The sequence below is a fragment of the Trichoderma ghanense genome, assembly GCF_004382785.1.
Source record: "Trichoderma ghanense strain CCMA-1212 chromosome Unknown scaffold_4, whole genome shotgun sequence".
Classification (NCBI taxonomy): Eukaryota; Fungi; Ascomycota; class Sordariomycetes; order Hypocreales; family Hypocreaceae; genus Trichoderma; species Trichoderma ghanense.
In genome coordinates, this window is record NW_027395667.1 from 845,094 (window position 1) to 861,131 (window position 16,038).

General features: G+C 55.9%; 4 protein-coding genes across 4 annotated transcripts; 1 reads left to right on the top strand and 3 right to left on the bottom strand.

Moving 5' to 3' along the window:
- Positions 1 to 123: 123 nt before the first annotated feature.
- CCMA1212_004444 (Vacuolar membrane-associated protein) lies at positions 124 to 6,112 on the bottom strand (the record flags this gene model as incomplete). The annotated part of the gene is made up of 2 exons (XM_073701746.1): positions 124 to 5,484; positions 5,558 to 6,112. The coding sequence occupies 2 exons, from the start codon at positions 6,110 to 6,112 to the stop codon at positions 124 to 126; spliced, it is 5,916 nt and encodes a 1,971-aa protein (XP_073559802.1).
- A 1,791-nt stretch (positions 6,113 to 7,903) lies between these two features.
- Positions 7,904 to 9,574, top strand: CCMA1212_004445 (Zinc/cadmium resistance protein; the record flags this gene model as incomplete). Its single annotated transcript, XM_073701747.1, has 8 exons — positions 7,904 to 7,985; positions 8,040 to 8,089; positions 8,138 to 8,182; positions 8,241 to 8,391; positions 8,456 to 8,536; positions 8,599 to 8,684; positions 8,754 to 9,068; positions 9,146 to 9,574. 8 exons carry the CDS (start codon positions 7,904 to 7,906, stop codon positions 9,572 to 9,574), a joined length of 1,239 nt encoding a protein of 412 aa, XP_073559591.1.
- Positions 9,575 to 14,998: 5,424 nt separating this feature from the next.
- Positions 14,999 to 15,367, bottom strand: CCMA1212_004447 (uncharacterized protein; the record flags this gene model as incomplete). The annotated part of the gene is made up of 1 exon (XM_073701748.1): positions 14,999 to 15,367. One exon carries the CDS (start codon positions 15,365 to 15,367, stop codon positions 14,999 to 15,001), a length of 369 nt encoding a protein of 122 aa, XP_073559803.1.
- A 7-nt stretch (positions 15,368 to 15,374) lies between these two features.
- CCMA1212_004448 (uncharacterized protein) lies at positions 15,375 to 16,001 on the bottom strand (the record flags this gene model as incomplete). Its single annotated transcript, XM_073701749.1, has 2 exons — positions 15,375 to 15,798; positions 15,868 to 16,001. 2 exons carry the CDS (start codon positions 15,999 to 16,001, stop codon positions 15,375 to 15,377), a joined length of 558 nt encoding a protein of 185 aa, XP_073559799.1.
- Positions 16,002 to 16,038: the final 37 nt, after the last annotated feature.

Sequence of the window (16,038 nt, forward strand, 5' to 3'; positions counted from 1 at the left end):
GATAATAAAATACTATACATGGACTCATTACATTACTCCCGGCAATCACCGTATCTCTCTCTTGGAAACAATCCACTTCGATCTAGTCCTCTCCGACTAGACCTCCCAAAGGGAGAAACAGCCTCACTTCTTGGACCCCGACCCCAACCCCAACCCATCAAACTGCACGCTCCCCCTCCTCAAAAACATCATCGGACTCCCCATCCTCACCGCCGCGGCCGCCGCCGCAGCAGCCCCCGCCGCAGCAGCCCCCGGACCCGCGCCGCCCGCGCCCGCGGCATCCAGCGACGCCAGCACCCCCGGCGGCAGCCCCAGCGACGGGATGCTCGCCTCGGGAACCGCCTCCAGCCCGGACGGCGCCGTGGTGGACGCAATCGTCGCCGGCGTCCCTTGGATGTGCTGGCCCCGCTCGAGCGTCTCCTTGTAGAAAGCCTCGAGGGCGAGGGCGTCGGAGCAGAAGGCTTCGAACTCGTCCTTTATCGTTTCCGGCTCGAGGGATTGGGGCGACGTGGATGGGTAGCCGGAGCCCTGTTGCGGGAGGAGGGGCTTGCTGAGGGGGTCGTCTGGGTTGGCGCCTTTGAGGCTGGGAGAAGAGTGGTGGTGGTGGTGGTGGTAGTGCTGGTGGTGATGAGGATGGGGTTGGTGGTGGTAGTGGTACGGATGGTGATGGTGCTTGTCGTGTTGCTGGATGTACGCGGCAGGATGATATCCTCCCAGACCGCCCTGGTGATGTCCCATGTGGTGCTGCATCGCGGATCCCGCCATGATCGACTCGGAGAGGCTGAACGAGTCGTACGAGGGGACTCGGCCCAGCCCGATCAGCCTGTCCGCCATGAGATGGGGCGGCGGCGGCTGCTGCTCCATCGGCGCAAAGCTTCTGCCTGGCACGTCTCGCTCCTTGGTGGCCCGTCTGCCGTACAGCCGGTTTGCCAGCACGAGAAAGTTGCCCTCGTCCGTCACCTGGGCGAGCAGCAGGCCCGAGCGGTGGATGTACTGGGTGTATCTGTAGTCTGGGCGGCCCCAGGAGTAGATGATGTCCACGTTGCTGGGGTAGTTGGACGCCGCCTCGGTGTCGAGCACAAAGTCGCAGTGCCGCAGGATGGCCTTTTGGTAAAAGTGTCTCGTGGGCACCGTCTGCGGGCCCAGCGAGTTTGGATCGTAAAACGTCTCGGGCTTCTTGTCCGGAGGCTGCACTGCAAGCTTGATGGGATATGCTTTCCTAAAGGGGTTCACCTCCGTGATGCTGCTGGCCTCTCTGATGGGCACCTCCACCAGCCGAAGGCCGTACTGGCTGGCCTCGCGCTCCCACACGTCGACGGCATCTTCCACGAGCTTGGCCGTCGCGTTCATCCAGTCGATCCTCACGTGGTAGCAGTTGTCCGGGTTGTGCAGCCGGTCGTAGTGCAGGTCGATGCGCTCAGGACGATAGGACCTCTTCCTAGGGTCCACATCATACTTGATGACCTTGCTCAGGACGACCCTCGGCCGGCTCTTGCCCACATGCGCCGCCGACAGCGTGGGCGTGCTGGTCAGCGACGACGGCGAGTGCTCGTCGGTCACCGATCGCGTCCTGCCCGAGCTGATCGACGCCTCCGTCATGGGCGTCAGGGGCAGGGGGGCTTCTTTCTTCTTGCTTCCGAACCAGCCCGACTGATATTTCGCAAACTCAGGGGCGAACTGGTAAAAGTAGTTGCCGTCCCGGAACCGATGGCGCTTCTCGACGTGCACGAAAAGCCCCTTGGGCTTTTCTTTTTCCTTGTCCTTGTCCTTGTCCTTGTCCTTGTCGGTTCCATCTTTGTCCTTATCCTTGTCCTTGTCCTTCTCTTTGCCCTTGGGCTCTGGCGGCACCATCAGCGCGTTGCCCAGCTCCTCTGCGTCTTCGCGCGTCTCGAGATCGTCAAAGTTCTCCAACAGCCACGTCGTCATGTCGGACCCGAGAAAGGAGTGGTAATGCAGCCGGAGATGCCAGCGACGGTTCCGCAGAGGAACGCCGCCCTGCTCCACAGGCTGCTGCATGGCTTCCGCCAGGGCAGCAAAGTTCAGGTTGGACTTTTCAAACCGTTCTTTCCTCGTCACGAGCTGATGCTTCTTACTCATGCCGCCCTCGAGGCCCTCCGTCAGGGGTAATGTTTCCAGCTCGGCCGCAATGACCACGGACGGATCTTCCGTCTTGTAGATGATGTCCAAGGGGTTCCGATCTAGCCGGCTCTTGGTTTGGAATCGCCGTTCCGACGGCGGTATGTAGCGGTTCTTTTGCCACAGCTGCGCCAGCCGCTTGATTCCCTCTATCCTGATTTCTTCGGGGTACAGGCCGGTTTGCGTCCTTGGCACTGAGGGGTTCTGGGCCACCAGCGGGATGAGGACGAATCGGGCTCTCCAGAAGCGCAAGCTTTCCATCATCTCGTCGTGATGGCCCGCAGCGTAGGAGTCAATCAGGTTCCAGTTGAGATCGCGCCTTGGAATCGACAGCAGTTCTATGTGTCGAGCCTCGTAATCTGTGTCAAACAGCGTTCTGATGGCTGGTTTGTACATGGGTGAGAACCCTTCCGGCAGCCCGGACAAGTCTGCCGTGGGTTTTCTAACGTAGATGTTGACATCGACTTCTGTCCCATTGACGCATGAGAGCTGATGGATGATGTTGCCAACAGACATGAATATGCTCGTGCCATCCTCAAGGACCTGGTCGCGCGAGAAGATGTCTCCCAGCTTAATGACCTTTTGGCCGAAAGCTCTCGCCACCGCCGGCCCAACGACTACCTGGAAACCTTGCGAGAACCGCAGGCTGATGAGCTCGCTGATGAATTCTTGCCGAGATTTGGGTTCTTCGGACGATTCGTCATCTGCATTCTGATCCACGCTGTAGGGATGCCTCTGATACTCGGTATCAAACTGTGCCCTGGTGGGAAAGTATTCCGTCGTCAACGGGACTGCAGCAGGGCAGCACAGAGCTTTCCACTTCTGTATCTTCATCTCGGATATGCGAGGAAAGATGTGCTGCCAGCGCGTGTACAGATTGGCCGGGTCAATCTGGTTCCTGTCAGGATCTGACGGGTTCAACAGCACCAGCCAGGGGCTGATGGCTGATGTCGGCGAGATCGTCTGTGCAGGTTCCGGCGTCACGCCCACGCCGGCTCGGAGTTTGCTCAGGACGACCTTGTGATCCTCCGTCCGGAGCATGTTATGATGCAACTCGCCGTCGTCCTCGAAGCTGCCGCTGCGAGTGCGCGATGCTGAAGCGTGGCGAGCGGGAGTTCCCACTTTCAAATCGTACAGGTTCATCTCGTGACGGTTCGACCCATTCTTCACCAGGATAGGGATGCTCGGCGTCGACGACATCCTCTCAAGGACCGGATCAGCGGCGTCCCCCCTGAACTTTTTGATCGAAAATGGAGACTGGCTCCTGGTTGTCATGGGCGTAGACGGCCTCAGGGTCGGGCGCGACCGCGGAGTAGACGGTGGCGGCGCACTTGGCTTCGACACAGCCGCGTTGACAGTTTCTGCCTTGACCTCGGCCGCTGCAATCTTGGGGGCTGCTATGCCGAATCCTCGCTGCCCGAGGCTGATCTGTCTCATAAACTTGGGCGCCTTTGACGTCGAAGCGATCTTGGTGACAGCTGGCGGTTGCAGCGGTGGGGGATTAGGAGACGGCGGCTCTTTAGGGGGCGGCGGGTCCGGCAGTCTCCTCTTGACAAACATGTTGGGCTTCTCAATCTCTGCCTGGTTCATCGAGAGCTTCCTCATCGAAGGCACATTGGTGTGCAGTTTCTTTTCCGGGAGTGAAGAACCCAAGACGTTCAAATCCTCCAGATGGTGCCGACGACTGTCGTCGGACCTGAGCCCTGCTTCCGAGCCATGGTGATGGTGTTGATGGCGCTTGGGGTAAGTCAGGATAATTCTTGAGTCATCAAACTCCTGCAGCTGCTTCCAAGCGGACCGTTCACTCGGGCGCGCAAGCCTCTCCGGTGTGAATCTCTGAAAGCCGTGGATGCTCTCGATCAAGTGATCAGAGAGACGGGACGGCGGATTGTACCAGAGATCACCAAGTGCCTCTTGGCGTCTCTTGGAGAGGCTGCTATTCTCAAAGATATTGCTGGGATAGTGAGGGTCCGAGTGCAGCGGCGTGATTTCAATGTCGTTCGTATCAAGAGCACTCCGCATCTGAAGATCGTACATCCGGCATCGTATTCTAAAGTCATCTTCGTCGTCATCTTGGTCAACCCTGTTTGAAACGGACAAGGCCACGCCCGCGTATGAGAGCGCTTCGTTGGAGGTGCCCGTCCAGAAGGAAACGTGCAGCCACTGAGGCAGTACATAGCACCATTCGTCACGCCTACTTTGGGAATCCAAGTGCTCAACGCGGCGCATCATGTCTCTGCTTTTGGACGGTGAGTACGAGCCAGAGGTGGACTGAAAGCTTCCGATTACGGGTGTCGGTTGGTTCGGCGTGCTGTCGCGGCTGTGAAAGGACCTTGACAGCGAATGATGCCGGTCCTGAGACGGATCTTCCGCTAATGAGAATCGCGGATTCCGATATCTGAACAGAGGGACCGAGTGTAAAGGCATCGGAGCCATGCAGATTAGGTCGATCCCGATGCCGTTCCCTACCAGGGCTTCTGTCGTTCTTCGCAGTGTCTCATAGTCCACCTCGAAGATGCCAGCGCCAGGGCTGATGACGGCGATGGAAATGCCCGTCCGAGTCAGATCGCGATCGATGTAGTCGTGGGAGAACTGCGCGCAGGCGAGATTGATGGCTTCGAGTATGTTGCCGTGGATGGCAAATGAAGACTCGGCTCTGATCCGACTGATGGGCTCATTCCCCGATAAAGGTTGAGTAGACGGGTATGCCGTGAAGTGATGAAGAGTGATGTCTCTCCGGAAGTAGTTGAGTTCCTTCTTCAGCTGGTACAGAATCCTGGTCCATTCTATGCTCGCCATTTCGCTCACCACCACGCGGTAAAAGTCCTTGTACGGCCGCCGGTTCCCATAGGACTGAACCCCGGTGTAGTAGTCCGATTGAAGCGCGCTCGCCTCCAGGTCGTTTGTCAAGCCCGTGTCATACTCGACGCGAGCAAACAGCACAATGCTGACCAAGTGTTTCACCTTGAGCAGAGCCCACCTCTTAAAGAGAGCCGGCAGAAATCCGTTGACAACTTTATTGAACATGATCTCGCCAGAGCTTTCGGAGTCAAAGTCCCACATCTCCTTGGACATTTGGATGAAGAGCACGTATCTGGCCGATTCGCTGCGGAAGATGGGCCTCGTCTCGCGGCTGAAAAAGGCCGAGTGGACAGCGTTCCCATCAACATAGACCGTCGAGATCTGGGCTTTGATGGTCCCCATGAAGAGAAGGGACTGACCTTTGTACACCGTCCGCTGCGTAAGCTCCCCGACGGCGACCCTCCACATGTCTGCCCGCGATAGGTACTGGTCCTTGAATATCAGTTCAACGTGTGAGGCTTCGGTAACCGGGTGGTCATTATCAACCTAGGGTCAAAGTATGTCAGCCGGCCATGTCTAGCACAACGAGTCGCTTCGGCGTCTGTAAGGGTGAACGAACCGCTCGCAGCAGAACAATGGATCCCTTCTTCATCCCAAAGACGTCCGCAATGTGCTTGACAACGTGGACTTCTGCTTCGGGGTGCCGCGCCTTGGTCTCCTTGGGCATATCCTTTGCGACAAAGATGTACTGGTGGCCCAGGGCATTCCGGTCGCAGGGACCGGCGTTCTGGAATCGCACGCTGCCATTGTCCTCGTGCGCCTGCTTCTTCAGGCTGCCGATCCCTCCCGACGACTTCAAGAACTCTGGCTTGACAACAGCAATGGACATCAAAGTGCCCGGCTTGACATCGCCCCCAAGCAGGTCCAAGTTGAGCAGCACCTCGTCGCGCGCATAGCCGTCATTCACGGTAACGGTGCAATAGCGCCCAGCCTTGCGCGGCTTCTCATCCCGCACGTTCTTCACGGTCGAATGCGTGGAGACGCTCCTGGGCGACGCCGGCGCCGGCTCCGATGCGCGGTCCGAGGCGGTTGAGCTCGTCTGTCGCAGGTGACGGGACAGCTGCGGCGGTCCCCTCCGCGGAGCCGATGGCGCTGCGCCGACATTTCGGGACATGGCATCGGCTCGGGGACGGGTATCATAGAGGGGCTCTGGTTATGGGAGCATAGCCCGTGATTATGAGGCGAGGATTGTCTGCCAGTGCGGGTGGTGATGCGTGTTGGCGCGACAGCTTGGCGATGGTTGATGCTGGGTTGATGAGATGGCAGTTGGGTGAGTTGAAGCTGATGAGCGATGGCGGCAGAATGGGAGCTTGATGGTGGCACGAGCGGTCTCACCGCCTGCCTGATCCATCAGCGACATGTCTCGGTGGGGCCCTGTCATGCAACTGCCAGGTGGAGGTGAAGACTTGATAATGCGAGGAAAGAGGGTGCCTGTAAATGTACCTTGAACTTTTTGGCTCCTGTCTCACCCAACTGCAATTCTCCGGATGAGACAAGACTCACACGCTGTACTCCTACCGGACAGTATAAGATATGCTCGCCAATTGACTTCTCTTTTTACATTGAGCCTTCATGTCAGCTTTGTTTGAGGATCGGACAGCCCAAGAGAAAGCATGGAGTGTCGGACACAAATCTCGGATTCGTGTTGCCGTGACTCCTCAGTATCATTCCGTGCTGGATGGCCGCCGGCTTCCAAACCTCCAAATCTGAATCATACAGGCAAGCATGTCTGTCTCACAGGAGATGCCGACCGACAAACAATACAGAGCTCGGGATCCGGCAGTTCCTCCATAGGTGATTCAGAATAAGCGAACGTCTGCAGAGATTTGTAATCTGCCTACGACGCAATTCATCACCATCCTCCCACAGTAGTCAAACTAGCCTCTCAATCATTGACATGAAGCATAAACGACGCCAGTGATCGAAACCAACATCGACGTGACGCTGTGAAATACTCGCACTCCCCTTCAAATGACCCCTCTCTACAGACTCTTACCTATCCCTACACCATTGCCTCCTCGTCTTTGTGACACAGGGCTCAAGTTTGCTCAACCCATATCATATCTCGGCAGTTGTCTGAAACAAGGCCCATCCGCAACGCAAGCTCCCACCAGGCTGTTCCTCATGAACACACACAATCAACCGTGCCAAAATCCTTGCACACCATCACCACGTTTGCTTAGCTTGAACAGCTGGCAGCGGCACCATCGTTCACTGCCCGCGGAAGCATCTGTTCTGTTCCCCGGTCTCCGTCGCTCTGTCAGAGAATGCCGCTGTTCTCGACTCTCCCCGTAGACAAAGGGCCCGCCGTGAGCCCGGCCCCTCTGCTTCTGCGGGCTTCCTCAACAGTGGCGATACAGTGAGAGACACAGGCCACTCCTTAAGAAACGGAGTCCTTCCATCCGTGTTCCCCATCGCGCGCACCGAGTGAATGGAATCGTGTTGAATCGCTGTGGCGTTGAAGCTGGCCTGATGCTATGCTTTGGTGGGATCCTTGTTTGCAATTGACCCTTCCCGCGCGGTATGCGGAGTGCCCGCCGGCAAACGAAGCATGGCACTGGGAAACCTCAGTCATCGAGCGCTTCATTGCAGGTAGTTTGGGTTTGAGACCGTGATAGTTGTCAAGTCTAGTGACTTGCATCAATTCAAGCCACGTAGCAGAGATGTCCAAGTATTAGTACAGCCCCCTTCCCGACATATCGAACTCCTGAGGGGACACCATTTGTTTACCGATTATTTCATAGCCATACGGGTACCTTGTGCTCGGTTGAGAAACGTCCGCTCTTCTCCTTTTTCTTCAACAGAGTCCTGTCTGTGGCCCAAATCGCTCTTTGCTCGGTTGTCAGAATCCCGCCCCCCTTTAGTGTTGCACGATACACTTTGCGTCTATTCCTTCCGAAGCAAGATGATGTTCCGATTGAGTCGCAAACAGCGGCTTATCGCGACCATAGCCATATCCTTCTTGTTCTTCGTGGCCGAGCTTTTTGGTACGTTGCTTGCGATGATTCCAGCGTACCATCCGCTCTAACATGTATGCAAAGCCGGGCTCTTCACGCATTCTCTCGTTCTGGTTGCCGATGCGTTCCACTATGTATGACAGACCCAATGGCTGGACAAGAGCTTCGCTAACCCATTGCAGTTGAACGACCTGATTGGGTTTGTGGTAGCCTTGGAGGCTGTCGTGGTTCGTTTCCCTCTCCTTGACTGAAGAAAGCCCAGCATGATCTGACGTCTCCCTCCAGCTATCCGAAAGTTCGAGAATGCCGCCAAAAGACTTCACCTTTGGATGGGCGCGTGCGCCAATCTTGGGTTCGTTCTTCAATGGTGTCTTCCTTTTGGCCCTCAGTGTCAGTATCTCCATCCAAGCCATCGAGCGGTTTGTCAACATGACCGGTGAGTTTCGACACCCGAGTTGTAAATCTGCCAATCGGGGGCTGACAACTGATTCCATCGAAAGCCGTCGAGCATCCCATGATTGTGATGATTGTGGGATGCGCTGGCCTGGGTCTGAACCTCTTGACCATCGCCATCGTTCATGGTATGCTGTCGAGTCAATCGCCTGCACTCCCTCATGTATATGGCTAACACATGATCCTTCAGAGGCCAGAGAAGACCAGAGAACCCTCGACGAGATTGAGGCTGCCACAGGAACAAGTGATCGGACACCGCGATCAAGGCCCACGTCGGTGAGTAGAGCCCTCGAAGAGTCGGCCTTACACGTCTTCGGAATACTGGTCTAACGAGCGACCTCGCAGGCACCCAACGACCACCACGAGCACAGGCACCTCTCATTCGATCGGCCTCTCCCACATAGAAACCACGGAGCTTTTGCCGTCCTCCTCCATCTGATTGGAGATGCAATCAGTAACCTTGGCGTCATAGCATCGGCCCTCATCATCTGGCAATGCCACGGAAAAAAGAGATATTATGCAGATCCTGCTATTAGCTTGTTCATCTCAACGATCATCTTTTATACCGGCATGAAAGCTTCGTGGAAGAGCGGTCTTATCCTGCTCCAGACTGCTCCCAAGGCGTTAAACCCAGAAGATGTAAAGCATGATATCCAGATGGTGAGCGCGGTGTTCTTTTCTCTCGGACTGCCGATGATGATGATGATGAAGAAGAAGAAGAACTGATTGTTCCACAGACCACCGGGCCCGACTCTGTGCACGACCTTCGCATTTGGCAACTCGATGAGCATAGGGCCGTCGCGTCCGCCCATGTCATTGTCGACGATATCAGCAGCTTCACCGAGAAGGCCAAGACCATCATGCAGTGCCTGCACGCGTACGACATCCATTCGGTGACGCTGCAGCCCGAAGTACGCCTCCAGCGCGCGCGCAACCAGCCCCAGCTCCAGAGCACGTCGATTTCTCAGAACTCGGATGACGGAGCGACCACGGGGAGCGCCAATCTTTCGCCGACGGATGACACCAAGGCGCTGACAGAAGGTGTCGTAGCACCCATTGCAGATAGCGGCTCGCCCACACATACACCAAACGGCGGCTCCGACTGCCGGATGCCGTGCGGAACTTCCTGTGCTGGAATGAGGTGCTGCACGCCGGCAGACGTCTAGGCTGGCACTGCCAGCTTCCGACAACGGCGCTCGTTCATATCGAGGATATCCGTTGCTTTATTCGAGGGCGGCAAGATGATGGTCATCGAGAGGGTCTAATAGATTGTTCATTCTGGGGATTTGGCTCGATGGGCGTTATGTCTTTGGGAAACAGGTACGACTCGCCGCGTGTGAGCGGGCATTGCGCGTAATACATGGGTTGTTTTGGAATCAATTTGGGATATTTCTTTTCGTTCTCATGGATTGATTCGAGTATGCATCTCTTGCAAGATAGCATGTGCTCTCGCATCTCGTCCTAAGAACATGAAGGATTGAGGTTGTGAAGAGTTGAAGTCACGTTTGGTGCAGTCCTGCCTGGTAGGTACCCAAGTAAACGACGGGTGGCCATCAAGGTTCTCGCATCAACTGCCCCCTTTGAGGCTGACAGGTGGTTCGCTGATAACTCTCGGTACCTGTACCCAAGGTAGGTGCCCGGATTACCTTCAATATACCTAAGCGTGGTGATATAGCTGAACTGCATCTTGGCATGAAAAGGATTTGAATCAATCATGTGTCAGCCATGGTCATTTCAACCTGCTAAAGCGGTTTGCAGATAAATCGGGATCGTAGAATAAATATAAGCACACATTGGACTAATATGAGCACTATGTAGGTGTGGCGTTTGGTGATGGACGTCGCATTTGTGCGCGCATCGTTGGTTATCATGTGTTGTTTATGTATGCTCTATTCCCTCTTCTTCTGCAAGCCGCTTGCTAAGGCAGGCAACAGAAGCGCCTTCAATACAGCGAAATAGCTGAACTGCTTCTTGGCCTGAGTCAAATCCGAGTCGATTCTTTGTCAGCCATGGTCATTTCAACCCGCTGCCACCAGCAAGTTGCGATAGGCGAGATGCGTCGCGATCGACACACTGCAACCAGCCAAACGGACACGTTACCCCAAACTCTTCGCCTAAACGCCCCAGGCAGGAGCCGTGTATGGCAATTTGACTCGTATGTAACATTGCCATGTCGATGCGTTATGCGGCATGTGATTGAGCACTGCACGACTCGCGGTGAAGCGGCCAGCGGCAAATGTAAACAAACATGAATCGCCGCACCATCTAATAATACTCCGAACTGCCGGGCTCCAGCACAGTGGCGGAGGCGGACTCTTCGGACGTTTAACTCTTCTCGAATTGACTCTCGACAATGGCTGGTTGGCGGTTCGGCCGCAGCCCGACAATACGTACGTAGTCAGTGCCTGTGGCCAATTCAGCGACCCTTGCCTCCATTATTATGCCGAGGCTAGATATGTTGGCTTTCGTCAGAGACCCCTGAGAGGGAAAGCTGTTTCGGCCGGTGTAAGCGAGGCTGGAAACTCCCAGGCACACGCATGTAGATGCCTTCTGAATAGTCGTCATCAACAAGACCACTCGTCTTGATAACGGCTGTCTATCAACGAGCTGTTTCGGCTAAATGTCTTCCTGCAAGCCGGCCGTTGTCATGTAGGTCTCAGGTGGATGCATACATGCAGTAACATGTAGCCTCTGCGCGGGTCGCATGCAGTTGTAGAGGGAGCGCGCAGACAGCGGCCGCCCATTGTACATACAAACAGATGTGCGCACGACTACATCATCCTACATGAAGTGAACCAGTTGGCCAAGCAGCCTGTGCCGTAACATCGTTAACAGGCGTTTCGAAATTTTCTCTAGGAGGCCTCGTTGTGTACCGGGCGCTGGTGTCGTTCGGCATTCCATTCCAGCGAACCCGTTCTAAAAGAATACCTTATTAGCAGATGGCAACTAACTTTGCGCTTCTCATTGGAGGAGCCCGACGGCAATGAGTCGCGGCGTTGGACGGTTGGTGGGACCCGGCTCATCGTCGTGGCTATTTTGCTGCCTTCTCAAGATCCTCGTTGAGAACAAGGGCCAATGACGGTGCTTTGGCAGCTCGGCGACCTGTCCGGAAGACTCCGGAAATGATATATTTGGACATTGGTGACGCCAGCTTGGAACTCAAGTGTCGTTGGATCTGTGTCAAAACGTTAGCCTCATGTCAACTTGTAGATTCTAGAAGCCAAGCTAACACCGACGGCGTGCGGACGTGAACCGACTATCCATGCTCGCTCTTCGAGTGTGATTGCAGGATAATGCCTGCGCGGTTCTGAACTGGGTTGATAAAACGAGACATCGTGACTCGGAGACATGAGAATACGGCGTCAACGTTGATGACAGGACACTAACGCAGCCGCGAACCCTGCTCTGGCACTTGCAGGAAACCCCCTCGCTTCTCCTCTTGGCAGCATGAGGCATAAGACGAGAGCTTGGCGATGCTGGTCACCAGCTGCAAGCAGACTGGTGAGCTCGTCCTCACTTGTACGATACGTGAGCTCGGCGTCCATCTCGATACTTTGCGATTTCGCCATTGCTTCACATGTACTAGAGCCGAGAGCGTTGATCGGATTCCAACTGGCAACTCTGTCGCCGCAAGTCCTGGAATAACATACCTAGAGGACGATGCTGGGGTGTCAAGCTCGCGAAACGTCGGCAAAGCCTGGCTGTGAGCCAACGCGGGCCCTAGCCGCATAGAGCACTCGCTCTCTCGGGAATCTCATAATCATCTCGCCGAGTGCGTGACTTTGCCTCGTCGGCACTTCTTTGAAGGGTAGGATTGCTGTTAGGAGCAATATCAGTTAGTATTAGCACTGCTAGCAGTTGTCAAGACGGAGCACTTCTCCGAGGCTCAAGCCGGCTCCGCTCGAACTCAACACGTCGTCTCACACAGCCCTCAACGAAACCCACACCGCTGCCCGCAAAACCCATTTGTGATGGATGATCTCCGATGGACCGTCGAGCATTGCGGAATCCGCGGTATAAGAGAGATCTCCTTACATTCTGCAGCGAGAGTGCCGCCGCTTGCACAAGAACAGAGACTCACCTATGACTGGCGGTATGGTTTAGCACGGCGTTTCTCTCTGCACGAACCATGCCATCCGGCGCCCCGTTTTCATGTCGCGAATTACTTCGTGAGAAGCTACTGGGTACGACCTAGGAAATGAGCCAAGTTAGTGCTCGATGTCTGAAATGTCGAAACTGGGGCCTGCGTCTCGCTAAAGCAGGCGACAGTCAAACTTTTACATACATACAGTACAGTACTAGCAATTAATACCCGCAGCATGCTGTGCGACATGCCCGTCTGCAATGTCATGCCGGGCCGGTACAGAGAAAGGCTGTTGTTCCAAGCATGACCTCGGACCGCAGCAAATGAAGTTCTAGACGGCTCTAGGCCAAGGACCGCGCTCAGATGATCTTCAGTACCGGCTGGAGGATCGCCCTGGTGATACCAGCACTAGTGATTCGCATGAAGCTGCTGTCGGAGTAACTGGACGTGAAAGCGAAGGACAAAAAGACGGTCTGTTGCTCGGCACGGCCGAAAGTTGGTTCGTACTTGGACGGCGGATGAGGCGCGTGCATAGATATTTCGTGAGCTTTGTTGAGGAAAAGGCGCCACCAGCTCATTGGGCATCGTGAGGCGTTTGGCCCCATTGCGGCCCGGCTCCTCTAATTCGCTCTCCGTACATGCAAGTATTACGGAATTCCTACTTCGTGAAAACATGCGGTAGTCTAGGTGGATGTGTGGTGTTTTGCTGCCTGCCCCCCTGTCCCGTTGGTCTAGACTGACGTGTTGTGTAGTGCACAGATTGGGGGACGAGACAATGATGTCAAGGCCAAGGCGATCTTGCAGAGCTGCAGCAATTAGTGAAGGTCACCCAATCACCCTCCCAGCGATGTTCTGCACATCTGTTGGCATGATGCAACGGATTGCATACTTTGGCATGTAGTCGACTGCCGTCCAAGAACTAACAGAGCAAGGAGCACACCAGCAAGCTCATAGGGCTTCAGTGGCAGGTCAACTTTTGGTTCCCGCAAAGTATAGATATGCTTCTTATACAGTACGGGACCCATCGGGGACCCTGGATTTCCATCACCAAGAAGCTCTGCCCCCCCCTCGCAAGACCAGCGTTGCTGTGGACATGGCCCGAACAAGACCGATGCGCCGTCCCTGGGCCTGGCCACTGGTCATCCAGCCAGCGGCTGGCCTGGTCATTCGGTCCTTGCAAAGACAAAACGGCAAGTTAGCGCGCATCAAGCCAGGCGGGGGTGGAAGGGCAAAAAGCAACAATGGAAGGGAGAAGAAAGGCGCCGCCGACTTCAGCAACAGGCATGTACAGTATGGAGAGCATTACGGAGCGAGTCCTTGGGCATGCAGAGAGGCGTCCACGTTTGCCGCTTGTATGTATTGCATTCACCGCATTTTCGGAGATGTGTTTCAGAGAGCAAGGCCCTTCCCTGCTACATGTGCGTGTATGTGGCATGTGAGCATCCCATCCCTCGCGCTGACGCTACCATGGTGACTCGACCGCCCGAACAGTGTGGGTGGGCTGGGGAATGATGGGCTGAGACGGAGCTCTGCCGCAGCTGGAGCATCTGGGTTGACGGAGCGAGAAGGAAGAAAGGTCGATGGCATCACTTGGTGGCAGATGCGCGGGAGGTGAGATGTGATGATGGCCTTGATAGGGCAGAAAAGCCGGTATGCGGTGGTAGCTGAGTGGCATCTGTTGATCGATTGGAGGTGCATGTTTCCGATTAACAGTCGAGTGACGTTTGTGCCTTCAGGACTTGTTGGTCGAGCGGGCGATGAGCTCGAGAGTTCGCGTCAACTGCGGCGACGTGATGAAGCTACCTACATGTAAGGTACTATCACTGGACAGACAGACAGCAAAGCACAGCAGGGCAAGGGGAGGAACAAGCAATTTCGGGCTGATAGTACCTGGCGGGCTGAGGGCCGAGCCAAAAGTCCCAAACTATCAGCATATGGGCATAAACCTCGTTCCTAGAGTGGCAGAGTATCAAGTATAGTATCTCAAAGGTTAGTAGTAAGGGCTTGAGGACCTTTGTGTCTCGGAATTCGAAGCAAGACGGTAGGTAGAAACACGATGTTTTTCTCCTTCTGTGAAGGTGGTTCATCTGTCAAGATCGTACAGTATCAGTGCGCCGTCATACGTGCAGCAAAAAGGCAGCTGGAGCTGTTCGCTCCTACCCGCTCGAGATCTGAGCTGTGCAGCCAATCAGCGCCGGCGATTTAATAACGCAGGCAGGAGCGACCCATTGCGAATGACAAGTCGCTGGCTGGCCCGTTCTTCTTGGCAGGTTCAAGTTGGTCACCGGCATTGAGCAGGAGGAACCCACCGGCTTGAGTTGTCTGGAGAATCGAGTTGATTTGATTGAAAATGCAAACTGATCGAGAACTCGACGGCGAACCGGTCACAACAAGTACCGACAACTTTCTACGCCCATACAAGTGCCATACTTTTCTCACGTCGCTTCTACCCGCCTCAACTCCCCCGATCCACCGCGCACACGCCGCCCCGCGCTCTCCGCCGCGGCTACTGCGCTGTGGCTCTAGCGTTGTGCTCGCGCCACCACCTGAACAGGCAAGAAAGTCCCCAGTGGCTCCAGCGTGCTGGGGCGCCCGAGAGCCCTAGAGCGGCCCCCTGCCCCTCCTGCAGTTCCAGGGCACCGCAGCAGCAGCGAGCCCACTGGCCGGCCAGCCCACCTTCTGCCAGCCCGCTACTGGGCCGCTGCTGCTGAGCGCTAGCGGGAGTTGGCCGTGCTGTGGGCTGCTGTGGACTGACCTGCAATGCTGTGGGCTGCTGCTGGTCGCCCTTCAGTGGCACCCCCCCCCACCGCCCTAGAGCCCCAAGGCGCTCTTCTGCTGGTCCCGGCCTCTTGGGTTCCAACCTCTCCCTCACCATTCGCCCGTCACCAACAAAAGGCTCGAGCTGCCTCGCGAATAGGCCTCAGTCCCGACGCACAACCTGCCTCTGGAGGGGCCAGTTCCTGTTGCTTCTCCCTCGCAGCCAATCCGTTGCCCAAACCGCCGTCCGGTACATATACGAACCCGTCGCATCGCAGCGCTGCCGTCGCCCCTGCGTCCCCGGCATCTCCCTTTACGCACGTGCCTTGCATCTGGAGGCACGTCTGGAGGCGCATCTGGAGGCAAAGTACAATACGTACGACAACATCCGGGACGGCCATCCATCGCCGGCGCGCGCTGCGTGTCTCGTCTTGCTTCGACGGGCAAATCACCCCCCAGCTGCCTTCTTGCACCTCCTGTCTCGCCCGGGCTAATCTCTCCCTGGCATCCGGACCGCCTCCCGTGGCTGTGTGCAGCTGAACGCTCCAGCTGCATCTTGGAAATAAGCGAAATCCAGACGGCGACCATCTCGGCTTGGTGACACGGCTTGCGACTCACACATCCATTTCCCAGAGGCCAAAGCGCACTGGCGCCTCACGAGACTTGGGAAGGGACCAGAAGCAAAGAAAAAGGAAATAGAAACAGGCAATCACAGAGAGAAACCAGCAGGAAGACGAAACAACCATGTCCATGTGCCGCCATGTCTCGACTTTATCATTGGTGATGGCG